This window comes from Crotalus tigris, unplaced genomic scaffold, assembly GCF_016545835.1.
Source record: "Crotalus tigris isolate CLP2741 ecotype Arizona unplaced genomic scaffold, ASM1654583v1 scf7180000017704.940997, whole genome shotgun sequence".
NCBI classification, from domain to species: domain Eukaryota; kingdom Metazoa; phylum Chordata; class Lepidosauria; order Squamata; family Viperidae; genus Crotalus; species Crotalus tigris.
The window spans coordinates 269,731-297,057 of NW_024096579.1; the positions used below are offsets into that span (position 1 = coordinate 269,731).

Below are 27,327 nucleotides of genomic sequence, written 5' to 3' on the forward strand. Positions count from 1 at the left end.
ACATCTGCTAGACTATCCCACCTCCTTTACATGGATGATCTGAAGCTGTATGGAAAAACATCATCTGAAATAGAATCGCTGCTCAACACTGTCCGTATATATAGCCAAGATATTGTAATGGAGTTTGTCTTGGACAAATGTGCCACACTTACTATCAAACAAGGAAAAATAATGAAAACTGAAGGAATCAAGATGCCCCACGAAAATAACATTAAGAGTCTGGATGAGGAAGAGTACTACAAATACTTGGGTATCCTTCAAGCTGACAACATCAAGCACACTGAAGTCAAGAAAAAGATTAGAGGTGAATACATCAAGAGAGTGAAGAAGATCTTAAAATCCAAACTCAATGGAGGAAATACCATAAAGGCAATCAACACCTGGGCAATCCCAGTCATTAGGTACACAGCTGGAATAGTGGACTGGACTCAAGCAGAACTAAAAGCAATGGATAGGCAGACCAGAAAAATAATGACAATGAATCATGCCCTTCATCCACGCAGTGACATTGATAGACTTTATCTACCAAGGCAAATAGGTGGGCGTGGAATGCTACAAGTACATCAGATGGTTGAAGAAGAAAAAATGGCTTTGGAAGAATATCTGAAGAACAATGATGAAGATGCACTGAAATTAGTATATCAGGAAGGCTTACTAACTACTGGAGAGACCAAACTGGCCTACAAGAAAGACCAAATGAAGAACAGAATAGAGGCATGGGAAGACAAAGCACTACATGGCCAATACATGAAAAAAATAGCTGGGAAAGCAGATAATAATAAAACCTGGCAATGGCTAAGAGCAGGAAAATTGAAGAAAGAGACCGAGGGACTAATTCTGGCTGCACAAGACCAAGCCTTAAGGACTATTACTATTATTATTATTATTATTATTATTATTATTATTATAACACGGTGAACTAATCCAACACACTGTCCTCCTCCTATTTATTTCACAGCAACATTGTGAGGAGGGTTGCGCTAAAAGAGAGTGATTGGCTCAAGGTCACCCAGCTGGTTTCATGGCTAAGGTGAGAGTAGAATTCATGGTCTAAAAAATCATGTCTTTCTGATCTGTATATTATTTTGTACTTTGCTTCTTGTTTATTTTGCTGTATTTTATTTAGAATGTTTATCATGAAACAGTCTAGAATACTTATTCTGAAGAATTAAAATAAAATAAACAATTTTTACAGAGAACTGTAGACAATTATATGTATATATATATATTAGGACTAGGTATCATTTCAACCCATTTCACCCCACGTAAGTAGATAGTCATTTTTCTCATCTAACAGCTTCTATGAATAAAAAAGAAAGCAATTCCAGAAATTACAACAGTGATATAATCTGTACTAATTACATCCTAAGAAACTGTTATTTTGATAGATATATTTTCATATAACTCTATCAGTTAAGGCATCATTTAAAATCATTGCTTTACCATTCCTCCAGCGGATTCTGTTTCATCCTCCTCCTTTGTAAGCATTGTACAAAAGATATAAGAAATAATGAGGGTTTTTTTCCCCAGAAGATAAAGCAAGTATAGCAGAACATTCTTGCCTGAATCATTTGGATTTCTGAAGTGGATGCTGCTGTATGTGGTAAATTTTACAATTTTCTAAAATGCTGTCACGTACAGAAGGAGTGGACTTGTATTTTGTTGAAATCAAAGGTAGTTCAGGCTGAACACTAGGAGGAATTTCACAATGATAAGTGCAATGTTATGCAGTAGCAATTTGCCTAGAACAGGGGCAGGCAACCTTGGCTCTTTTATGACTCATGGATTTCAACTCCAGAATTCCTGAGCCAGCATGGCTCAGCTTGGAAACCTCTCCCTTTCCCCTCAGCACTGCTGGCTCAGGAATTCTGGGAGTTGAAGTCCACGAGTCATAAAAGAGCCAAGGTTCCCTACCCCTGGCCTAGAAGAATGGAACAGCCTTTGCTGAAGAAATTGGGGTAAGATGGGCATCCATCAAAGATGGCTTAGGGCAGTGATGGCGAACCTTTTAGAGACTGAGTGCCCAAACTGCAACCTAAAACCCACTTATGCATTGTCGAGTGCCGGGTGGGTGTGGCCCATTGGGTGGGTGTGGCCAATTGGGTAGGCATGGCTGCAGTGGTAACGTCAGACTGGGTGGGACTAAAAAGTTCAGTTAATCAATTCCAACTTTGCAAGATTTTTTTCTCGCGAAAAGTTGAAATTAACTGATTGAACCTTTTTTTTTTTTTTTGCACACAGCAGCGGAAGCCTAATGCGAAAAGGTTTTATAAATCCAGCTGAAGGCCTAGGACTGGGGCGATGGCGCATGTGTTCACAGAGAGGGCTCTGAGTGCTGCCTCTGGCACCTGTGCTGTAGGTTTGCCACCACTGGTTTAGGGGATTTCTATACTGAGTGAAGAATTAGACTAGGCAACCTATAATATCCTTTCCAATTCATGTGTTCTATAGTACTAGGAACAATTCAGAATTTCATGATAATTTAATTATAGATCAAGAATGAATAACAATTGGACTAACAGATAAGGTTATAAAATAAGCAATAATACCTGCAGTTGATTTTCATCAGCTTTAGTTGCCAAAATGCAGAAGTCTCCACAGGTTGTTATGGAGATTAAACTCTTGACAAATTTCAAATATTTTTCATTGTTTTTTATATCCCAAAAGACAACACAATATTCTGGACGGTCCGGTCGGGTATATGCATACACTACAGTATTAGTGCAATAACCCCACTGTTAACAAAAACAATAATACTAATATTCCATAATAACATTGTAATACAGTATGTAGAAATATATTTATAAAGTCAACATTGATGAATATCTTTCTCATATTGCTAATTAGTCACATTTAAAATGTTGAATGCTTCAGATAATTATTGTTTGTGAAAATGGTATAGGGTGTTTAAGGAAACATCCTTTCCCCCTCCACTCCCCAAACTAATATTTTGGATCACAATTTCAATAATTAGAATAGAGTTTATGACATTAAAAATAACAATAAATAGTGAAATATAATATACTAAAAACCCACTCAAAAATGTATTAAGCAATATAGTAGTAAGCAGATGCTCAATTAAAACCTGTTCAGCATCTGATAATATTTTAACATGTCTCTTACCTTGTAGTCTGGTCGAATATTTGCAAAATAAATACACTGATCAACAGCTAATGCTATTTTTAAACCGCCTCCTTCCCAAGATAAAGCTGATACTTGTTTCCCTGGAATCTTTAATGTACGCAAATGCTGAAATGACATCAATCATAAATTAGCTGCACTCTATTAGAAGTATTTTGAAAATAGTTATAAATAAATAGCATATTGAATATTTTCTTGGAAGTTACTGAAAGAGGTTAAATTAGCTAAGAAAAACCTTGAGAAATATTTTTTTATTATTCTATTTTTCTTGATCCTTAAATTTTAAAAAATTATATCTCCTAAAAACGTTACATATTTCTGTGAATAAATTACTTGAAAGTTGACTGCTTCCAATTGGATCCTTACTTTTTTGAATACTAATTACAGAACCTCTGGCTGTAAAAAAAAATCAGATCTTAACAGGTTTGAATAAATGCAAAGAAACCCAGATGACAAAAATATTATCTCAATCATGTAAAAATGATTGAGAAAATCACACCTACTGTACATTGGAATTAGCTAAGCACACCACAGTAAAAACAACCTTAACTATTTTAAACAAAACATTAGAAAGGCTAATGTTAGAGGATACAAGTTATTCACAATATCTTCACAATTACTATAACCGAATTATAAATCAAATTCTTTCTGTGCATTCAGTCATTCCATCTGTAAGAATAAGTATATTACATAAGCTGGCAGAAAGATTCAGAGTAGCCTCCACCTCAACCTTACAATACTGACAATCTTTACAGCACACTGACTTTGCAGTATAAGAAGCATTCAGGTTTTTTATTTTTGGAAAACACTGCCCTATTTGTTTTTCTGCCAAACTTGTTAAACATCAGTATCACTTGCATATTAAAAGGATGTTTTTTCATCCATATTTATGTGTACACAAGTTACAAAAGGCAGCCTGTAGGACTTTCGGACTGGTTACACCCCCCCCCCAGATGTTACCGAGGAAAACTGTTAATGGGGCAAGTTAAGTTTCAGGAAAGTTTCTCTGCTTTTACGGTTTCTAACACTTCTCACTTTCCTGGAGCACAGTTTGAAAATTTTGATTTTTTCAACTATCAATATTAGCTTCTTTTATTTTACACTGAATGTAGAAATAGGAAAATCCATAAAATCCATAATTTTACCTCACCAAATGGAGAATAGAACTGTACAACATTTATATCTTTATCTTGCACAGGTATCTTCTGGAAGCCTGCAATAGCCAGCACGTTGCCACAGTGGTTCCACTGGATGCTCACAACATTCAGAGCCGCATCAATTAAGACAGGGTCTGGTTGTTGTTTTAAACAAACAAACAAATATTGACATAAATGGCATATACAAATATATTAATGGAAAGATACTTATTATTACATTTGCCTGTTGAATGGACTATGGAAATGGAATGGAATATTCTTCATTGGCCAAGAAATTTGTCTCCAGTGCATAATCTCTCAATGTACATACAAACAACAAAATGATAAGTCATAGATCATAAATTAAAAGATACAATCATAAATCATAAGATACAAACAAGTGATAAATCATAAGATATTAATAGGAAAAGATAGCAGGAAAGATGAGAAAATGAGAAGGATGAGAAGGATAACAACAGCATTTAGACCAGTGGTTCTCAACCTTTTTAATGCCGCGATCCCCAACCGGTCGTAAGTCGAGGACTACTCAACCAGTCGTAAGTCGAGGACTACTCAACTGGTGCAGCACCGTTTGCAGAATGGGACTTTTGGCGGGCTCAGCAGGGCAGAGCCAATAGAATTAGACTCTATTCAAGAGAGTCTAGTCTATTGGCTTTCAAAAGCCAATAGAATAAAAGGGAGTAGTACAGCTAAGGAAAAGGGGGAAAAAATGGCAGACTGCGTTGTTTGGCGACCCCCATGAAATGGCCATTCGACCCCAAATGGGGTCCCGACCCACAGGTTGAGAACCACTGATTTAGACTTATGTACTTTTTCACCACTGCTTTACAGCTCTCTCTCTACATGGTTTACAGGGTCAACATATTGTCCCCAATAATCTGGGTCCTCATTTTACCGACCTCAGAAGAATGGGAGGCTGAGTCAACCTTGAGCTGGTCAGGACTGAAGTGCCAAACTGCTGGCAGTCGGCAGTCAGCAGAATTAGCCTGCAATACTGCATTCTAACCACTGCGCCACCATGCTGTTTAAAAGCAATACAGGATAATAGCAATGCAGCTCTACTACATGGATACATTTCTTTAAACATAAGACAGTGCTTTGGGAGTTAGGTATTTAGCAGAATGATGGCATGGGGGGAAAAACTTAATTGTTTTAACATGCAATACCCTATAGTGGTGTCCTGAGGGGAGAAGTTGAAACAGTTTATATCCAGAATGTGAGTGGTCTTCAGATATTTTCTCAGCCCTCTTTAGGCAACTTTATGGTACTTCTTTACAATTCTTACCACAAGGCATGCTTACTTTGATCATTCTCATGTCTCGTTATTTGGCATCTTCCATTGTCAAAACAAATTGCAAGGCAAGGACAGTCTGGCTCTACGTATCCCTCTGTTCCTGGGTACCAATGGATTCCTGCAATGCTGAATGCTCCAGTTACATTCACCAAACAGTTCATTTTCATTTTCATCTACAATATTAATTCAATATACATACATAAATATATATTTTCACCAATCTAATTATTGTATGATTGGCTGAAACAATATTTAAACTAACAAACATTTAACTGAGCTAATCTGCAAGTAAGTGAAGAAACCTGAACCACATAATAATAGAATCAGCTTACTATTAATATGTAAATCACAACGATCTTTTAAAAAGTGAATTAAATAGCTTTCTTTTAATATACTTCTTTTTATATAACAAATGTATTATAAGAAATAGCTACCGTTCACAATCAAGATGATGTCCCTTAAACCAACTTCACAAATAGGCTAATTAGCAACCCTGTGTTGTGCTATATTAAATAGTATAATATACTATCTTAAATCCCTATGATTGGAAAAATCTTTTTAAACTTTGCAATTGCAGAATTAAAAATCATTCTATCACTATAGATTAGGCTAGAATGCTTAGAAAAACGTTTCTAACAACTGGATACTAAAGTGTCCAAAAGGTGACTACTTAGTAGAATATATCTCTAAACGTACCATAAAAGTTCCATTTTTGTCATAAATGTGTATTTCTCCATTGGCCATTCCAAAGAGCAGAGTTCTACCATCTGGAGACCATGCAACATGGTGAAGTTGTACTTTTAAATCCTTTCCCCAAATACGATTCCCTTTTAAAGGACAATAAGTTCAATGCATCTCACAACAAAATGTTCAAAACTGAAAACGTTAAAAATGGAAATTTACAAAGAATTTTATCTCTTGAACATGCACAGCAATGAAAGCTTTATTTTTCTTTTCTCAATGCCTCCCTTTAAGCTCCACCTTTTCAAAATTACTGACATACATTCTTGAATATATAAACTTGGATTCAAATATGTGATTCTTACTGTTGATAAGACTACCCTTCAGTCTTCAATTTCTTTTTTGTGCTGTGTTGTTATATACCAGACATGTCAAACTCGACGTATTGGAACTTTTTCCCCATTGCCGGCAATGGGGTGAGTGCGGTTTTGTCGTGATGTGTCTGGCCCGTGGGCCGGCAGTTTGACACCCCTGTTATATACCATTCTGTTCCAGAAGATCATCTCACTCAGCATTAAATGTATAAAAAAACATAAGGGATTGTGGAAGACAGGAAGGTTCCATTCTTGGAACACAACCCTATTCCTTTCATAGAAACTAAATAAATTAATTCATAGAAACTGAATTAGGACATTAACTGCTTTAAGAATATATGACAAAAACTGAAATGGAATTGTAATAAAATCATATTATTTTGGCTTTATTCTTCTTCTAATATTGTACATCCTCACAATTAGACATTAAGGAAAATATATACCTATCTATATTCTAATAAAGATAATTGGGTTATTTAGAAATGATATTCATGTGCTGGGAAAATAAAACTTAAATGTGCCTTAATTTCAAATGTTTCCTTTAATATGGAAACAAATGATAAAGTAAAATATATGGAAACTTCCTTCTCTATAGTCTGACATTGTCAAGTGAATCTAAGTTATTGCAAAATAATAACATATTCTTTTTGGAGAGCAATCACTCCAGTAATGGTAATGTTTCTTGGAACGGAAATGTTTAAAGCAGGGGTCCCCAACCTTCGGGCCATGGACCAGTACCGGGCTGTGGCATGCCAGCAACTGGTCTGCACAAAAAAGCAAAGTCTCATCCATGGAATGTAGGCAGCACACAAAACCATGCACTCTCTGGTCCACGGAAAAACCTCTCTCCATGGAATCGGTCCCTGATGCCCAAAAGGTTGGGGACCTCTGGTTTAAAGTGGTATGTGGGAATACATGGTTTAACAACTTCTGCTTAAAGATGTATGAACATTCACGTCCCCTACACTTTTTTGGGCCTCCCTAGTTTTGTAAATTGAATAGAAAGACCTGGTAGAAAACTGCAGAGTTGAAATAAGTTTTGAATCCTACACAATCTGAAAATTACAGCTATTGGGAAGATCTTAAATACATTCAGCTGAATGTGTGCAAACATACCCTCAGTTCTTCCTATTCAAGATATGGAAACCTAGATATGGAGCTAACGGGGCAACTATGCAAGGGAATGATTTCTGAAGGGAGCTTACACTATAAGAGTTATTAAACCTTTAAAAAAACTGCATATTCTATTAACATAAGTAGTACTTTACCGTCTACAGAACCAACAATTACAGCGCCATCTTCATATATAATGCAAATTTTCTGCCCATCAGCATTCCATCGCATGCTTCTAACCACAGATTTATTTCTATTGTTGATCATCTCCTCATACCAAGCAGCTAAAGCCAAAGGGGAAAAGAATTATCCATATCTACCGTACTCCTATTTTTCATCTGAACTATTCTTATTAAAAGTAATACAAAAGGAATTATTTGCAAACTCAATAACTTCTACTGAGCTGGATATGGTTATTGTGTAACTACCATGAAGTTGCTCTGAAGAGCATTCCAACACTGAAAGATGGAGATGGAGATGGCAAGGAAGGAGCTCTTAAAAACTGCTCTTCTATTCCCCTTCCTTAACAAAAGGAAGTTTTGACCTGTATGTAATAACATATTTTTGTTTATGGCTTTCAGATTTTCTTAAAAATCTCATACAGCTCTAGATTTCATCTGGTTTGCTCCTAATCCGCAGCCTCAGAGGCTGGGAAACTGAAAAATCTTCCCAAATATTCTAGTATCAGGATAACATGGGACCAAAGCAATATATTTAGTTGATGAGAGAATGTCAACATGATATTAATGTAAAAATAAATCTCTTAGAATAAATTGTCATATTAATATTTTTTTGGAATAAATAATTCTTTTTAGAATCTTTTAGCCTACAACTAAAGATCCAAAGGTATATTATATAAATCTCTAAGCCAACTAAAAATTGAAATGCCATAAATATGACAGCCATTCTCCAGCAAGTCACTTACCTTTATACAGCATCCACACTATAATAAGTCCATGCTCATCGCTACTAGTTAGCTTTTGATACTGTTCATTCCAAGTCACTACTTGCACAGCACCTATAAAATTGTATAATGATACTCTTGAGTTACACTAGTAACACCAAGATTATTTGGGAAAAACATAATGCACTTTCTATTAAAGATAAGCATCATATATAAAGACCCATTCAGACCCAGTTTGCAACTTAGGGATTCTTCTGGACTCGCAACTCCTGCTTGATGAACAGGTGGCGGTTATGGCTAGGAGAGCCTTTGCACAGCTTTGGTTTGTGCACCAGCCTCAGCCTTTCCCAGATCAGAACTCCCTGTGTTTGGTTACTCCAACACTAGTTCATCCCTTCTCTGTCTTACTGCAATGTGCTTTACATCGGGCCACCTTGTAATGCATTTAGAAGTTTCCGTTGGTACAAAGTGTGTCAGCACTAGCATTCTTTGAGGCCCCCAGAATGCCCACATTACACCATTGCTTCGTGAGCTGTACTGGCTGCCAGTTTGCTTCTGGGGGAAGTTCAAACTGTTAGTTATGACCTTGAAAGTCCTCCATGGAGCCAGATTACTCGATGAACTGTCTCATCCCGCTAAGACAAGCTTGCCCCATTTATACCAGCCAGAGAAAGCCTGCTGAGGATCTTGTTGGTCAAGGAACTCCAGCTAACAGGGTCCAGAAGAGCCTTGTCGGCTGTAATGCTGGCCCTCTGGAATGTCCTGCCTCCAGCATGAGGTCTGTCTCTATCATCCAGTCCTTCCACAAGGGCAAGACCTGGCCTGGGGACCCAATAGGGGATACCACACTCGAGGTACCTACTGGACTAATTAACTGACCCCTACTGGACTAATTAACTGCTCCGTGCTTCTTGCTCACTCTCTGCCCATCTTTTAATTCATAATATTATATTTTCATTGTTTATCTTTATTGTTTCACTGCTGTGCTATTTTTATGTTTACATTTTTAATCTTTTTTTCTTCTCATTTTACTATTGTAAGCCACCCATAGCCCTAGAGCAGGGGTAGGCAACCTCGGCTCTTTTATGACTCATGGACTTCAACTCCCAGAATTCCTGAGTCAGCATAGCTGGGAGTTGAAGTCCATGAGTCATAAAACAGCTGAGGTTGTCTACCCCTGCCCTGAGCAAGATGGGCGGCAAATAAATTTAACAAAGAAACAAACAATTTTACATTCCTCATAATAAGATTGTGAACTGGCTCGTACATATGCAAACATATCTATGTGTATGTTTATAAAAAATATCTGAATAATTTTATAGAATCAGATTTTGGAGACTAGAAATTTCCTTCCATTAACAAAAATCTCCACTGCCTTAAAGAATTTTACACAAATGTCCCTAACTTGCTCCTAAAATCAGTTGAGCTACTTGTCTCAGGTTGAACATGTTGTCTATATAATAAGGCTGAATCAAAACAAGAATTGTTGATCAGGAATCTGATGAATTTGATGATTGCTCATATATTAAGATGGCATGGTTAAAGTTCAGGCCCTAGGACAGTGATGGCGAACCTTTTAGAGACCGAGTGCCCAAACTGCAACCCAAAACCCACTTATGCATCGTCAGGTGCCGGGTAGGTGTGGCCATTGGGTGGGTGTGGCCCATTGGGTGAGCGTGGCTGTGGTAGTAACAGCAGACTGGGTGGGACTAAAAAGTTCAATCAATCAATTCCAAATTTGCAAGATCTTTTTTTTTCCCACGAGAAGTTGAAATTGACTGATTGATTGAACCTTTTTTTTTGCACACGGCAGCAGAGGCCTAAAATGAAAAGGTTTTATAAAACCCAGCTGAAGGCCTAGGATTGGGGCGACGGCATGTGTGCCCACAGAGAGGGCTCTGAGTGCCGCCTCTGGCACCCGTGCCATAGGTTCGCCACCACTGCCCTGGGAGGTCTTTTGAGATTTATGGAAAGCGCATAAGGAAACCACTAGCCTGCAGTTTCGGCATGTGATCAAAACCACAGAAGGTGAGCTTGACTATTTTTTATAATTTCTATATTTCTTTACCTTATCTGCTATGTGCCAGCTTCCTCTTATGTAACCACACGAAAGCAGAGAGATGCATAAATATCTGCCTCACATTGTGTTCAGGGTTCCTCCACCTTTAGGGAGGACCTGTCTTTATTCAGCTGAATAAATGTGTTTGGCTTATCAAGACAAATCCAGACTCATTCATTTATTTTACTGAGTCACAGCTGACAACCTGCATAACAGAATTAGATGTTCCAATTTTTTTATACCTTTTTCTAATTTCCAGTGCAATCTTAGAACCAGGCTTATCACTTTTTCTTTACTGCCTAACACTGAGGAGTTCCTTTTGTTGTTTTAACCCCTGAGAAGTTTAATTTCATTCTAACATCTATGTGGAGAGTCAGTTTGGTCTAGTGGTTAAAGCACCAGGCTAAGAAGCAGGAGACTGAGCTCAAGTGCTGTTATAGCCATGAGTGACAGCTGGGTGACTTTGGGCCAGTCATTCACTTCGGCCCAACCCATTTGGTTGTGGGGAAAACAGGAGGAGGAAGGTATGTGGGATATGTTCGCTGCCTTGAGGTATTTGTAAAAATAATAAAGGCAGAATAAAAAGTAAATAAATAAAAACAATAGTCTTCCTTTACAGAATCATTACACAATTACTTCCATCCACCCACTTGCCCTGTTATGTACTTCGCTGGTTCTTTTGTTGCCCATGATATTGTTCCAAGAGTAATCTGAATATCTGGCTCAGAGCTTTTTCCATTCACAGAAATTACAGTAACGTCTCTGCATCAGTTATTTAAAGTCTCCACCATGAAGGCCGTTTACAGGATAGTGTAAATTACAAACCAGGAAACCAGTTAACTTTTAGGATATTATAGAACAATTATGTTTTAATAACCTATCTTCCATGATAACATCAAGCTTCAATAATATACACCATTTTATACTCTCTGAAGATTTTTCTGCTGGTAAGAACCTTGAAGGCACAAAAATTTCATAATTTGTACACATGCCCCCAAATGATACGTTTTTCTCTGCTTCAGCAATCTCAGAGTAACTGCAAGTATCTGCTGCTCCCCAACTGGCTTGCTAAATTTCAACCATTTATGTGTTTTGTTGTTTAAGGAAAGCATCGTGACTTTTGAAAGAACTACCTTCTTACATCTTTTGAAATGGCCCCTTTCAAAATCTTGTGCTTACCGTTGTTAACAGGGTAACCTCTGATACTATTTTTTCACTTGCAGAGAGTTGTACTGTCTGGGTACAGCGGGGCTTCCGACATTGTTGAACCTTCTAACACCAGATTCTACAGAAGGCTATTTCTACAATCAATATCTCAGCAAGCGTTAGTGGGGCTTTGGAAAGGCAAGATTTCCTTGTATTGTTCTAGTCTTTTTAGGAGAACTTGAAAGCAATTGTATCAAATGTTCCCAAAAAAAAATCAATTTCTTACTGCTAGCATTTTTGGCATTTTGTTCTGATTATTCTTGCATACTGTGCAAATATATTCTGAACCATGCAGAGGCTATTTTGAAGTTGCAAGGAGAAAATTTTCAGTGTACAATGAGAGCTGAGGTACAAGCATATTTCTACTTTATTTGCAACAATTATTGCATATCCTCATATACGAATAGCACTGAAACAGCACTGAAAGCAGTTTGTTTCCTTGTATATAGACAAAAAAAGATGCTTCTGTAATATTAATATTTCATTTCTAAACATGCCAATTCAAAATTTTATCCCAAGAAATTCATTGGAATTTATCTAGCAAAAATTGAAAGTTCATTACTGAAACCATACCATTTTCTGAATATATTAGTCAAAAAGCAATTTTATTTGACTGAACAATAGTAACTCTTACCAGTGTGACCTTCAAGTGTCTGATTCATTGAGAGATTGCTAGGTGCAGCAAGCCCCTTTAATTTGGCTTCTTCTAAAAACAAACAAAAAAAGCATTTTTGTAAGACATGAATCCTAAATAAAGTAACATTTATAATATTTACTAGCTTACTTTTTCGCTAAATGGTTGCCCCCTTTCAACTAATCATAATATTTAACTAGACATGTTCTGTAGAAACTGATGAGGAACAAGCAGGAATTCCAAAGGAACTGAACTTGTTTCTTTTGCTCATTAAAAAGAAGTTGGAATCCCAAATTCAGCTTCTCTTTTTATTTTTTAAACAGTATTTTGATTATCTAACTGTAGGAGGAACAGTGTTAGAACTTGGGAATGGAGCAATCAGCCTAGAATCACTATATAGCCATAGCAGATGGCATGACAAAGTCCCAAATAGCACAGTCCTGGAATGTGCTGGAATCTCTAGCATGTATACACTACTGAAACAGCGACGTCTATGCAGGCTTGGGCATGTCGTGAGAATGGCTGATGGCTGGATTCTAAAAGATCTCCTGTATGGAGAACTAATGCAGGGAAAGCGCCCCAGAGGGAGACCTGAGCTGAATATAAGGATATCTGCAAGAGGGATCTGAAGGCCTTGGAAATGGACATTAACAGCTGGGAATCCTTGACTCCTGATCGTTCAGCCTGAAGGCTAAAGACGCAGCATAGCCTTCTCCAATTTGAAGAGACACTTGTGGGACAGGCTGAGGCAAAGAGACAGTCCTGGAACCAGCGAAACCTGGGGGCTGGACAGGGGACAGATTGTATCTGCCCTCAGTGTGGAAGGGACTGCCATTCTTGAATTTGCCTTTTTAGTCACACCAGATGCTGCCTTAAAATCTCTTTCCAGAGCACGATACCATAGTCTCTCGAGACTGAAGGATGCCAATGGAATGCATAGTGGATTAAGATCAACCTGCCTTAAATTCCATGGACCTCTATCTAACTGCAAACAGATGCTAACCTTTTTAGCAATAAATCAATTTAATTAGACCAGGGGTGTCAAATTGCCGGCCAGTGGGCTGGATGTGTCACGAGGAAACTGCGCCAACCCCATTGCTGGCAATGAGGAAAAAGTTCTAATACATCGCACGATGTCACGTGACATCGCAAGTTTGACATGTCTGAATTAGACCTTTATGTCTGGACCTGGTACAGACCTAACATAGTAATAGGCAACTTCTTTGTGGCTAGGTTTAATTTCATTTATGTATTTATTTTCATCAACTGATGGCGAGCCATCAAGATATTGTGACTTCACATAAATGGGAGGGAAAACAATTCCCTGCTTTTAAATTCTTTGAACATTTTAAAGAAAAATATATATTTCACATTAGTACTTATAAACTACAAAAGAATACATGAAAAAGAATAAAAGAATGTAACACAAATTAATAAACCACAAATTTTAAAATTTTGTGAAAGCTATGGTTTTCTAATAATTAATTGTAAATCACTAGTAAGCTAAATCACTAGTGAGCTAAAAGTGAATATCAAGAATCAGTATCAGTACAATATGAATCACCGAATGGAATGGTCAATTATAAGTTCATTCCATATTACTAAAATATTTCCATAATTATACCTGAAATCCTGCCCAGCATCAAAAGTTTAAAAAAAATGTTCACAACATTTAGTCCTATCAAAATATATATTGCCTGGTTATCAACTATATTAAGATCTTATTAGACTGTGAATGAAAGGACCTCAATGACTCTGTGACCTAGAAAAGACATCCTTCATTCATACCTTTGATACTGAGTACTTTATATTCAGGCCTTTCACCATTGAGCCAATTTTGCATACACGTAGTCCCCAATTAACAACAGCAATAAGGACTGGAATTTCTGCCACTAAGTGATATGGTCATAAAGGGTGATGCCGCTTCGCCCCATTGCTTGGCGCCTATCCCTGCAGTTCCCACTGCCATCATTAAGTGAGGGTTGTAGGTCGATAAGCACCTTCCTGCCAGCTTCCAATGACCAAAATCTGTGGGGAAACCAGCAGGAAGCTGCAAGTCCGAAGGGATTTACAAGCACTCAGGTACAGTAAGTAGCTACTGCTGGGTGAAGGATGGTATGCAAGGTGAGCAGGTGGTTGGCTAGACACAGTAGAGTCGGCGGTGCCTACTGTCGGGTGAGTGAGGTTGTGTGAGGGTGCAATGAGCCCCAGAGCTGTGGGGTCCCATCTCCCCATGCATGGCCAGGGATGGTAAGCCCAGCAGAGGGAGACAAATGAAGATGATCATCTGCTGGGGGAGGTGGCAGAAGTGGCAGGATGTATGTGTGATCATAAATGCGGTTTGGCTCAATTTTTGTATTATGTGACCGCAGGAGCACTGTGATGGTCATAATGATCGGGTCACAATTCCCTTTTTAAGCACAGTCGTAAGTTTGAATAGTTGCAGAACAGGCATTAAGTGGGGACTACTTGTACTCTATATGAATAGGAAAATGGTAAAATACCCAATTCTCTTATGTAAATATACAGGGAATTTTAATAAAATTTGTCTCAAATGCCCTCAGTTAGGATTGTTGAGGTTTGTTTTTAATATTTGGAACATTAGACCAGTGATTCTCAACCTTTTTAATGCCACGACCCGCAACTGGTCGTAAGTTGAGGACTACTCAACCGGTCGTAAGTCATGGACTACTCAACTGGTGCAGCACCGTTTGCAGAATGGGACTTTTGGCGGGCTCAGCAGGGCAGAGACAGCCTGGACAATTCCTATTGGCTTTTGAAAGCCAATAGAATTAGACTCTATTCAAGAGAGTCTATTCTATTGGCTTTCAAAAGCCAATAGAATAAAAGGGAGTAGCACAGCTAAGGAAAAGGGGGAAAAAATGGCGGACTGGGTTGTTTGGCGACCCCCTTGAAATGGTCGTTCGACCCCAAATGGGGTCCCGACCCACAGGTTGAGAACCACTGCATTAGACTATATAATACAGTGAAAAAGAAAAAAAATCATTATATGCCCTAGGTTAGCAACAAATTTATATTGATACAAATGTCATTTACCTGTTTTTATTTCTAACTTTAAAACTTTCAGTAGACCATCTTCACCTCCACAGGCTATATAGCCTTGATCTTTGCTCCAACAAATAGATCTAAGTCTAACATTACCAGGGATTGTAATCTGAAATAAATACATTTTTTAAAAAAATATGAAAACAATAACAACACTGAAACTGAACAGAAATTAATTTAACTGAAACCAAATCTAGCTTATTTTTTTATGTACAAAATGTTTTACAGAATATATACAAAGAACACGCCTGCAACAATTAGTAACTATTTCTAAAAGTAAAAGTAGAAAGTAATATCTGACACAATACATAATTTTACTTCAAGATCAACAAAGTTTTTTGATTGGCAAGAAAGTACGGTATGGCAGTTCTGAAAATGTCTGCAAAATCAAATAAACATTTTAACATTTTTCAGTTTTAATTTCTAATACAGAATAATATTGATAGATATAAATCAAAACTTTTTGTGTATACAATCATTTTTAATAATGAGACCAAATTGTTTGAGAATTGCTGCTATATGGAATCACTTATTCCATATATATATATATATATATATATATATATATATATATATATATGTAATTTTATTAATATTATATTATTAGATTTTTATTATTCTACCATATAGTCTTTGGCAGGTTTCCAAATGGCTGGTAGGCGGGAGGTATCATCTTGTTTGTTCATGCTGTGTGGGCGTTTTTCTATCTCAACGGCTTCTCTGATTATTCTGTTATTAAAGTGTTCAGTTTTGGCAATAGTTCTGGTCTTTTTAAAGTCAATTTCATGTCCTGTGATTTTAAGGTGTTGGACCAAGGAAGAAGTTGGTTCCTCTTTTTTGACTGAGTTCTTATGTTCTTCAATGCATGCACTTATTCTTCTGTTGGTTTGTCCGATGTATGTGGTGGGATAAGCGGTGCATGGGATTTCGTATATTCCTTGATTTTCTAATTCAATTTTGTCTTTGGGGTTTCTTAGGATGGTGGATATTTTTCTGTTTGTGCAGAATGCTGTCTTAATGTTGTGTTTGTGGAGGATCTTACTGATTCTGTCTGTGGTGCCTTTTATGTAAGGGAGGAGGGCTTTGCCGTTTTCTTGTTCTCTGTCTTGGATTTTAGTGGGGGTTTCTTTTTGGATTAGTTTGGTAATCTTATTTCTTTGGAATCCATTGGATGTAAGTACATTAGTGAGAGTGTGTAGTTCGGTTTTTAGGTGTTGTTCATCAGCTAAGCGTTTTGTTCTACAGATGAGTGTCTTGGCTACGGAGTTGATCTGTGCTGGGTGGTGGTGTGAGAGAGTGTGCAGATAGCGATTTGTGTGTGTTTTCTTCTGGTAGATGGTGTGTCCTAGAGAGCCATTGGATTTCTTGTAGACTAAGACATCCAGGAAGGGAAATTGGTTATTAGCTTCTGTTTCCATGGTGAACTGTATTTTGGGGTGTAGGCTGTTGAGGTGTGTGAGGAAGTTGTCCTGTTTTTCTTTCCCATGTGGCCAGATTATGAAGGTGTCGTCTACATATCTGAGCCAGAGTTTGGGTTTGTGATCCGATTTTTCTAGAGCTTGAGTTTCAAAGTGTTCCATGTAGAGGTTTGCAATGACAGGTGAGAGGGGTAATCCCATGGGTGCTCCTTCTATTTGTTTGTATTTTTGTCCGTTATAGATGAAGTATGTGTTGGATAGGCAGTGGTTGGTCAGATCTAGGATGTGTTTGGGGGGTTATATTTGTTTTGGATAGCTATCAAGGCTTCTTTGATTGGCACTTGGGTGAAGAAGGATATGACATCGAAGCTCATGAGTAGGTTGCTGGGCTGTAAGTTTTGTTTCTTTATGATCTCTAAGAAATGGAATGATTTTTTTACGTGTGAGGTGATGGATTCTGCATAGGGCTGTAGTTGTTTGGCGAGAAATTTGGCTAGGTTTTGTAGAGGTGAGCCTATGGAGCTGACTATGGGTCTAAGTGGGGTTCCTTCTTTGTGTATCTTGGGGAGTCCATATAGCTTAGGGCATCTGGATGATTTCTCTCTGGGAATGATTCTTTGCTGGATCTCTTCGCTAAGGGGGAGGCTTTTATTTTGGATCTGGTGGTTTTTTCCAGGTAGGTGGTGGGATCTGAATTCATAATGCTTTGAAACTAGCAGTCATGTCATAAATTGACATCAACAAACATTAAAAATCTGAAGGAAAAATTGTAGAATTTTCTCCCTGCAAGAATCATGAAATTGAAATATGGGAGAATATTAGATATGATACACATACATATCTATTCTCTCCATATGCATACATATGTGCCAAGATTGGTTACATTACACATCATTGTGAAGATCATTGTGGGGATGGAGAAATCGCAATGAACTCTTTGAGAAAAATGTAGGACAAAAACATAGATTATTCATACATGTAAAAAAAAGTTGAATTCATTCATATCTATAAGTACTGTGATGGTTTCACTTATTGCCAAGGATATGGATCCAATACGCAGTTACAAAATTATGACTATACAGGTAGTCCTTGACTTACGACCACAATTGAGTCCTAAATTTATGTTGCTAAGTGAGGTTTTTTTAAGTGGGTTTTGCCCCATTTTATGACCTTTTTTGCCACAGATGTTAGGTGAACCACTGCAGTTGTTCAGTTAGTAGCATGGTTATTAAGTAAACATGCCTCCCCCAATTGAGTTTGCTTGTCAGAAGGTTGCAAAAACTGATCACATGATCCTGGGACACTGTAACCATCATAAATATGAACCATCTGAATTTTGCTCATATGACCGTAGAACAGAATAGCATAGCATAGAATAAAAACTTTATTGCCGCTTTAAATGTATACTACTCAGCATACATTAAAATGAAATTTCATTGCATTCAGCTCTCAAAAAATACCATTATGCATATACCCGCCTAAACACACATGTATGACACAGAGAAACATACACAGAGAGGGAGAAAAAATCCTGAGAATTTACAAGAGGGATGGCATAAGGAACAAAGCTATTACAGAATCTAGTAGTTCTGCTATAAATACTTCGAAACCTCCTCCCAGAGGGGAGCAACAGAAACAGACCATGAAGTGGGTGTGTGAGGGCTCTAACAATGCTTTGAGTTTAAAAGCACATAGCACTTTTAAGCAGGGTCCTGAAGAACAGGAAGCGAACTTCCTATAATCTTCTCGGCTGTCCTTACCACTCTCTGTATGGATCGTCTATCTGAGGCACTGCTACCACCAAATCAGTGGTGCAGTTTGTTAAGATTCTCTCAATCATGCCTCTGTAAAAAGTGGCCAGGATAGAAGGAGAAAGATGTGCTCTCTTCATCCGATGCAGGAAATGCAAAGCTGGTTTGTATGCTTCACTATGGAGACGCTGTAATGGTTGTTAAGTGTGAAAAATGGTCATAAGTCACTTTTCGCAGTGCCATTGTAACTTTGAACAGTCACTAAATAAAGGGTTGTAGGTCGAGGACTACCTGTATACAGTATAAATATTTCTATATAAAGAGGCAGGGTTAACCACTGGAAGCACAAATTGTTGCAACTTCCTTCCCCCCCCCCCTTTTAATCTGCACTGAGATTAATACATACACTTAATACATTTCAGGCGATTTAGAAATTAAATACGAGCTACAACCAAGTCAAAAATCGTTAAGCTACATGCGGCGAGTTATTTAAGTAAGACATTCTGACCGCATCAAATTGGCCGCTACGGATTTAGACGACTAAACTTTTCCTGCAAAAATGGGGGGGGGGGTTGGGGAAGGACGAAGGAAGCAAACAAAAAACAAAAAAACACCACCGATCCCACCTTCTTGCTCAAGTAGACAAACATCCTGTCCGTTTTTATCGCTCCTTGTCTCTGCGCCGCCTGGTCCTCCGCGCCAGCAGGATAGGCGCTTCAATTCGCCCGAGCCGCTGTCTCCATGACAACAAAGAGCGCCGAAGTGCGGCCGCCGTGGCAACCGACCCTAAACCGGAAACATAATATAAAGGCGTATCACAACGCTTCCGGGTTAAGGGAAATGGAAGGATTCGCCCGTTTGAATTGTTATGTATTAAGCGGCCTTCTATCTATCGTAGAGTAAGAGTCTCCACCTTGACAACTTTAAGACTTATGGACTTCGGCATGGCTGAGGAATTCTGGGAGTTGAAGTCTTAAAGTTGCCAGGATTGAAGACCGCTGTTCTAGAGCGCTGTTCGGGTGGATTCTCTGCTTGGGAGAACGGACAGAGTGGAGTATTCGGTGTCTTTTTCCTTTATGGGTTTCCTTGGAAGTTCCTGCTTCTGAACTATAACAAAAAAGAGAAGCGCCGAAATAGAAAGATTGGATCCTTGGAAAAATCTTGTTTCCTGCAATTTGGGCAGGATTAATAAATATTACATTTATATGTCGCCGGGACTCCTTGCGACTCTGTTTGGTTTTGCAACGGTAGCCACTCTCAGTCTAATTGTTGTTTTTGGACTCTTTTTTTTTTTTATCCTGTTCAAGCTCTGAGTAAAAACCGGTGAGACAGAAATTCAATAGGAGCGAATACATTTTGTCCCTAACACGCTTTTCTTTTACCTTCATTCCAAATTTGAAGGAAGAGAGGTTTGATTAGGGAAAGTGTGTGTGTGGGCTAATATTAATTAGCCCATATTCATCATTGCCCCAACTGTTCTGAAGTTTCCCTACCCTCCGGTTTGTTTTTCCTTAGTTCCCAGCTGATCTTGTAAAGGTTAAACCTGGTTCCTAAGTAAATGGGAGACCCAGAGAGAACACCAAAGTTAGAGTAAGTATTGAAAAAGCAGAGGCAACCAATATTGATCAGATTTCCAGGAACTGGGAAAAAAGAATAAACAAGTTGTGATCGCTGGAATGTGCTTTTCCTCTGCACAGTTATGGCAGGATCTCAAAAGTCATGCTTTGTTTTCTTCATCTCTCTTGGTTAAGTATTGGATCTTGCTTGTTTGATCACTATCTCCATAGTAATGGAACTGCTGGTCTTTAGGAATATTATAAAAATGGGGTTTTCCCAGCAGTTTTCTCATTTGAAAGATTTGCCACGCTATACCTTTTTTTCTCTAATAAATTTTACTAATGAATTCAAAGAGACTTGTATGTCGATCGTTTTCAGTACTGATTATTAGGGAAACCTGACAATGTCAAAGACTAAGGAAGAGAGCAAGAAAAGCCTTTAGAAAAAAGGAGGGGGGGGAGGTCTCCGGATCAAATTAAAGCTGGTTGTTATTCAGTTAAGCAGGAGTTTTAATTTTTTTGAGTGGGGGATACAATTTTGCATCCAATCATCCCTGGTTTTATTTAGCTATAAAAGCCAAAGGATAAATGTATTTCAGATTTTGAAAAATCTAGAATTCTGAATCCTTTTGCTTCTCGCTCACTTTTATTTCTTCCAGCTCAATGGAATATTATAAAGAAATATACAAAGGTGCTTTTATAAAGAATTGTTTCACTTGAAGCTCATTTGAATCCTTCACATCTCAAAGGTGAATTGAATTGAATCTTGGCTAGTTCTCACATTTATTGAAACGTGACTTGGTTTATTTTAGGTCTAGATGATAAATAATTTGAAACCTAACTAAAGTCCTGTTATTTTATAAACAACAGTTTTAATAATAAATAATAAGCCAGTGATGTCAATGTGACTTAAAATGTGTAATATAGAAGCATCAATCATTTTGCTCCCCTATTTATAATAGATCATTTAATTTTTGAATGCTTGTAATTATCAAATATGCAGAAAATTGAGTTTATTGCCCTACTAGGAAATCTAGGTTTATCTAGGACCTTAACCCAGTTGTATGCTTGGCATCATTTTATTTTTACCTTGTTCTCAGCCCATGAGTGAGATAGCCCTACGTTTGTTGTGGCTGTAATCTCCTTTATTCTGACACTGTCCAAGATCAGTCATTATGTAAAAAAATGATAATTATCATTATCTTGGAAGATTGTGATTGCAGTAACTCGGAACAGGTGTGAGGTAGAATATGGATTGACAATAGAGAGCAAATTGCCTCCATAATTTTCTACTGACTTAAGGATAAATGGATAGCACTATAATTAGGACATCCAGCCAGTTTGGTGTAGTGCTTAATGCATCAGGCTAGAAACTGGAAACTATGAGCCCTAGTTGTGCCTTAGGCACATGCTAGCTGGTTGACCTTGGGCAGTCATTTTCTCAGCCAATGTCAATCCACTTATTAAAAACCTTGCCAATAAAAGTTCAAGGACATGTCTAGACAGTCACCTAGATTTAGAGTTAATTGAAGGGGGGGGAGGACAAAAGCAAATCCTATAGAGGTCCATTTATTTTAAGGCAATGTTGAAATCAGTTGCCTTACTTGTGTTCTTCAGCTAATACAATAAAAATGTTTAAGAGCTATTAATTATATTTTTCCAATTGCTACTTATGACTGTGAAACTTGGACTCTGAAAAAGGCAGAGAGGAGAAGGGTGGATGTCTTTGAACTGTGGTGCTGGAGGTGATTATTATGCATGGACTGCAAAAATAACAAAGTCTGTTAGAGAATTTTAATTTCTCTATTGGTGAAAAATAAATCAGAAGCTCTCACAGTTGACTGCATTTAGCTGATTCAAATAACTTTATATTTATATAAAAATATTTACAATACCATTCTTCTTTACAGCAACATAGCTTAATGAAGACTTCTTACATAGACCAGAGACAAAACCTTGAGACTGGAAATCCAGCTCCTAATAGTAATAGTAATAGTAGTAAAGTTGGAAGGGACCTTGGAGGTCATCTAGTCCAACCCCCTGCTCGGGCAGGAAACCCTACACCATTTCGGACAAATGGCTGTCCAGTCTCTTCTTAAAAACTTCCAGTGTTGGAGCATTTACTGCTTCTGGAGGCAGGCTGTTCCACTGATTATTTGTTCTCACTGTCAGGAAGTTTCTCCTTAGTTCTAGGTTGCTTCTCTCCTTGATGAGTTTCCACCCGTTGCTTCTTGTCCTGCCTTCAGGTGCTTTGGAAAATAGCTTAATTCCCTCTTCTTTATGGCAGCCCCTGAGATATTGGAATACTGCTATCATGTCCCCCCTTGTCCTTCTCTTCGTTAAACTAGACATACCCAATTCTAGCAACCGTTCCTTATATGTTTTAGCCTCCAGTCCCCTAATCATCTTTGTTGCTCTTCTCTGTACTCTTTCTAGAGTCTCAACATCTTTTTTACATCGTGGTGACCAAAACTGGATGCAGTATTCCAAGTGTGGCCTTACCAAGGCATTGAAGAGTGGTATTAATACTTCACGTGATCTTGATTCTATCCCTCTGTTAATGCAGCCTAGCACTGTGTTGGCCTTTTTGGCAGCTGCAGCACACTGCTGGCTCATATTTAAGTGATTGTCTACTAGGACTCCGAGGTCCCTCTCACAGTTACTACTATTGAGCATGGTGCCACCTATGCTGTACTTGTGCATTTGGTTTTTCTTGCCTAAATGTAGAACCTTGCTTTTTTCACCATTGAATTTCATTTTGTTAGTTAGTGCCCAGTGTTCAAGTCTGTCCAGATCCTTATGTATCTGAAGCCTGTCTTCTGGAGTGTTGGCTATTCCTGCCAGCTTGGTGTCGTCTGCAAATTTGATGAGTTCCCCATCTATCCCTTCATCCAAATCGTTGATGAAGATGTTGAAGAGTACTGGGCCCAGAACAGAGCCCTGGGGCACCCCACTACACACTTCCCTCCATATAGATGCAGTTCCATTGAGGACCACTCGCTGAGTACGGCCGGTCAGCCAGCTACGGATCCATCTGGTGGTGGTTCTGTCTACCCCACATTTTTCTATCTTGTCAAGTAGTAGGTTGTGATCTACTTTATCAAATGCCTTACTGAAGTCCAAGTAAATTATGTCCACAGCATTCCTCTGATCCACTAATTTTGTCACTTGGTCAAAGAATGCAATAAGATTTGTCTGGCATGATCTATTTTTGACAAACCCATGTTGGCTTTTAGTAATGACTTTGTTTGCCTCTAGGTGTTCGTTGATTCGTTGTTTGATTATCTTTTCCAGGATCTTCCCAGGTATTGAGGTCAGGCTGATAGGTCTGTAATTTCCTGGATCCATTTTTTTTCCTTTTTTGAGGATGGGAACTACATCAGCTCTTTTCCAGTCCTCTGGTAGTTCCCCTGTAGCACTTTCCTCACATTGGCTGACTGAGTTACCACATGACTCTTCCTGCTCATGAATATTCCAACAAAGTCCTAGAGACCAAACCTCACCAAAGATATCACTTGAAGCCAAGATCATCAAACAGAGGCTGCCATGCTTTGGTCATGTCACGCAAGCTGATTCACTGGAAAAGTCAGTCATGCTGGGAGTGATCAGCAAAAAAATGGAGAAGGAGCTGCCCTAGCACTTGCTGGTTGGATACTATAAAGGATGCCTCCAAGCTGACCATGACAGATGTGAAGGAAGCAGTGTGAGACAGAGGGGCATGGAGAGTACTGATTCACAGGGTGGCTGAGGTTTGGACATGACTAAATGACTGACAACAACAAAAACACTGTACTGGGACTTAATGAGCTCACCCAATATCTTGAATGAACCTCTCTCTGCCCTAGGTCTGCAGTAGGATTCAGTTAGTCAGTACCTTGTAACAGTTCTTTCAGGTTTTCCATATTAGCAGTCCTATCCTCCAATATTTACCAAATTTGGCCCAAAGATATTTGTGGTACCAGATTAATCCTAAAATACCATAATTTTTAATGGATATCTTTACCAAGTCTGCCGTGCCAACAATAATAATAATTCCATAATCCATTATAATAATAATTATAAATTCCATCAGATTGGTTCCTAAGACATTTTAAGAATGTGTCCTATGATTTATACACATCATATGAATATATAAATACGTAGAATCTAAATATCACTCTTTACAAATGTTTAATGAAATTGTATCATCCTTATCTGACAGTAAATACTGAAAATAGAATTAATTTGAATGCCCTGGAAATTTAACTATTAATAAGGATATATTTCATGTACAGATTTTATTAAAGAAATACAGTGTGGGGAAAAGTGTTGATTTCTCCAACTGATTAAATGGATTTTTCTTATAACTACTTAGCTGAATTTTTGCAGTGCCATGTCAGGGTGCTTTGGAGTCACAGGTTGTGGGGCAGAGGTTGTTTCTCCTTAAATTAGACTAAAACGTGGGTGGGTAATTTATGGCTGTGCTTTGTATGCTTTATTTGCTTTAGCAAAGGTTAATTTAGCTTAATGAACATGGACCCAACAAAATCCAACAAAATTAGAGGTAACTGTGCATGTATGTACTTATGGTTCCATTGATCTAGATCAGTTTTAAGAGCCACCTCATCTTCCAATATTTAAATGAAGATGATGCATATTGTGTTCTTTGCAAGAACCCATTCTTAATCCCTCTGACAGAAAAATGATTATCCTTACAGTTCTTTGAGGCTAAACCCAATAAATGCTCTTTTAAAGCAAGTGCAGAGGTATAAACACACACTTTGCTTATTTTATGGAGAAAGATAATGCTGATTTTTTTTTAATTTTCCTGTCTACCTTTTTCCAAGTATATTGGCTAAAGTTTCCATTAAACCTAAGTCCAAAACTCATTAACAGCTAATGTCCTGCAACATCATTAAATCGTTTCATCTAAAAAGAATCATGGGCTCAGTGAAAATTGTCCATTAGGCAGGGTTGGGAGGAGAGAGTACCGAAAGATAATGTAGCTTCAGAAATCCAAAGATATACTATGATATGTCTTTTCCATTCTTTGAATTTTTATAGAGTCCACCTATTTTTCTTCTTAAACAAAGTCCTTTGAATGATTCAGACAGGTGTTTAAGGTCTGTGGGCCATATCGTATAAATTTCAGAATATACTGATTATCCAGTATCTAAAACTGTTAAACTATAAAACTTAACAAAGCTAGATAGCACCATTTTTTTCCTCCAAGGCTTTTGATCAAAGTTAGATTTATTAACTGGGTGGGCTTTTGAAGTTAGGGAAAGACCCATTTACAGCTTTGTGGCTATAGGGCTACACATGGCCACCTTGGATTCTCAATCCTCCAAAGTGAGTTCAGTTTCCAACATTGCCACTTTTGCATAAATGATGTTATAAACAGCCTACCTGAGTACTTTTCACATCTAAATTCCAGTACAGTTATTTTACCATTAATTGTTTCCCTGCAAGTACGGGGTCTCCTTTTTTCAAATCACCTGAATGTTGATCCATTGGTTGCAACAAGATGTGACTGACCAGCTTGTCACCCAAGCCTGACATCGTGGGCTGAGAGATAGTGAGTGGCCCACGATCAGCCAGCCAGCTTTCAGGCCTAAGGAGGGATCACAACTCACAAATTCCTGGTTTCTAGCCTAGAGCCTTGATATTACACTAGACCAGAGGTTCCCAACCGGGGCTGTTTGCACCCCCTGGGGAGCGAGATGATATTCCAGGGGGTGCGAAAACTTGAGTTTTCAAAATTATAGTGTATATGCCTAATTCTTTGCCGTTATTTCGAACTTTTCTAAGGGATGCAAAAATATATCAGAAGCGTTCTAGGGGTGCAGGGTATAGAAAAGGGAGCCACTGCACTAGACCAAACTGACTCTCTGTCTTTCCTAAATAACAGCTTATTTGTGTTTGATTGTACTTTTAAATTTATTTCTTGGATTTATATTCTGCATTTCCTACAGAAGCTCAAGGTGACAGGCATAGTATTCCTCCATTTTTTTTTTTCACCTATAGCCTTAATAAAGCAGTTTGGGCTGTGCAGGAATGATTGACTCAACCTCATCCAGTGAACCTCTGTGGCTGAAAGTAAACTTGAATGTTGGAGATCTTTCCAGCTTTAATCTAATACTTCTATGTGAAGAAAAGCATGTTCACATAACAAGATAGTTATACTACATTCTTGGCTGTAGTATGGGCTGGCTGATGTCTTCTTTCCATGCTAGTTCTTTATGATTTGGGATCCTTTTCTTGCTGGAGTTGAACCTTTTCTTGTAGATTTAATGTAATTTTTTGCATTTACAGGTAGTCCTAGACCTACAACAGTTCATTTAGTGACCGTTCAAAGTTGCAACGGCACTGAAGAATGTGACTTATGACCGTTTTCACAGTTACGACCTTGGGAGCATCCCCATGATCATGTGGTCAAAATTCAAATGCTTGGCAACTGGTTCATATTTATGACCATTGCGGTGTCCCAAGGTCACGTGATCATCTTTGGCAACGTCCTCAAAAGCAAAGTCAATGGAAAAGCCAGATTCAGTTAATAGCTGGGTTACTAACTTATTAGCTGCAGTGATTTACTTAAGAACTGTGGCAAAAAAGTCATAAAATGGCGCAAAACTCATTTAACTGAAATTCTGGGCTCAATTGTAGTTGTAAGTTGAGGTCTACCTGTATATGGCTACTCATTTTACTAAAAGTGACTGGGTGGTGTACCACAATCAGTAAAAGCAACAAATATATATAAAAATCATATAAAATATTATACGTTAAACTAAAACTGCAACAATTTAAAATATAATTTTCTTATTGTCACAGAATGTATTAGAGTTCCCTGTGGCAACATACAATCACTATTATAGCAATACAGAAAGTTGCTTTCTGCCTATTCAACCATTGGGCCTTTTAGTTTAGCAATATTGATCCTATCTGGCTTTCTAGAGGTTAAGAGGCCATGTTCTTGTCTCATGAAGGGTTATAA

The 27,327-nt window shown here is 38.0% G+C and overlaps 1 protein-coding gene across 4 annotated transcripts in view; it reads right to left on the bottom strand.

Annotated features, from left to right (window-relative positions):
* Window positions 1-20,011, bottom strand: part of WDR35 (WD repeat domain 35) — a 46,833-nt gene extending 26,822 nt beyond the window's left edge. Inside the window, exons 1-11 of one of the 4 annotated variants that reach the window (XM_039338550.1) lie at window positions 19,425-20,011; window positions 15,621-15,738; window positions 12,564-12,632; window positions 8,686-8,778; window positions 7,916-8,044; window positions 6,289-6,419; window positions 5,600-5,765; window positions 4,287-4,432; window positions 3,124-3,249; window positions 2,550-2,735; window positions 1,444-1,476 (exon numbers count right to left, since the gene is read on the bottom strand). In XM_039338550.1, coding sequence (XP_039194484.1) covers window positions 1,444-1,476; window positions 2,550-2,735; window positions 3,124-3,249; window positions 4,287-4,432; window positions 5,600-5,765; window positions 6,289-6,419; window positions 7,916-8,044; window positions 8,686-8,778; window positions 12,564-12,632; window positions 15,621-15,738; window positions 19,425-19,448 — 1,221 coding nt within the window. In that variant the 5' untranslated portion in view covers window positions 19,449-20,011. Of the gene's footprint in view, window positions 1-1,443; window positions 1,477-2,549; window positions 2,736-3,123; window positions 3,250-4,286; window positions 4,433-5,599; window positions 5,766-6,288; window positions 6,420-7,915; window positions 8,045-8,685; window positions 8,779-12,563; window positions 12,636-15,620; window positions 15,739-19,424 lie in introns of all 4 variants that reach the window. The other 3 variants (XM_039338549.1, XM_039338552.1, XM_039338551.1) reach the window with 3 other exon arrangements.
* Window positions 20,012-27,327: the final 7,316 nt, after the last annotated feature.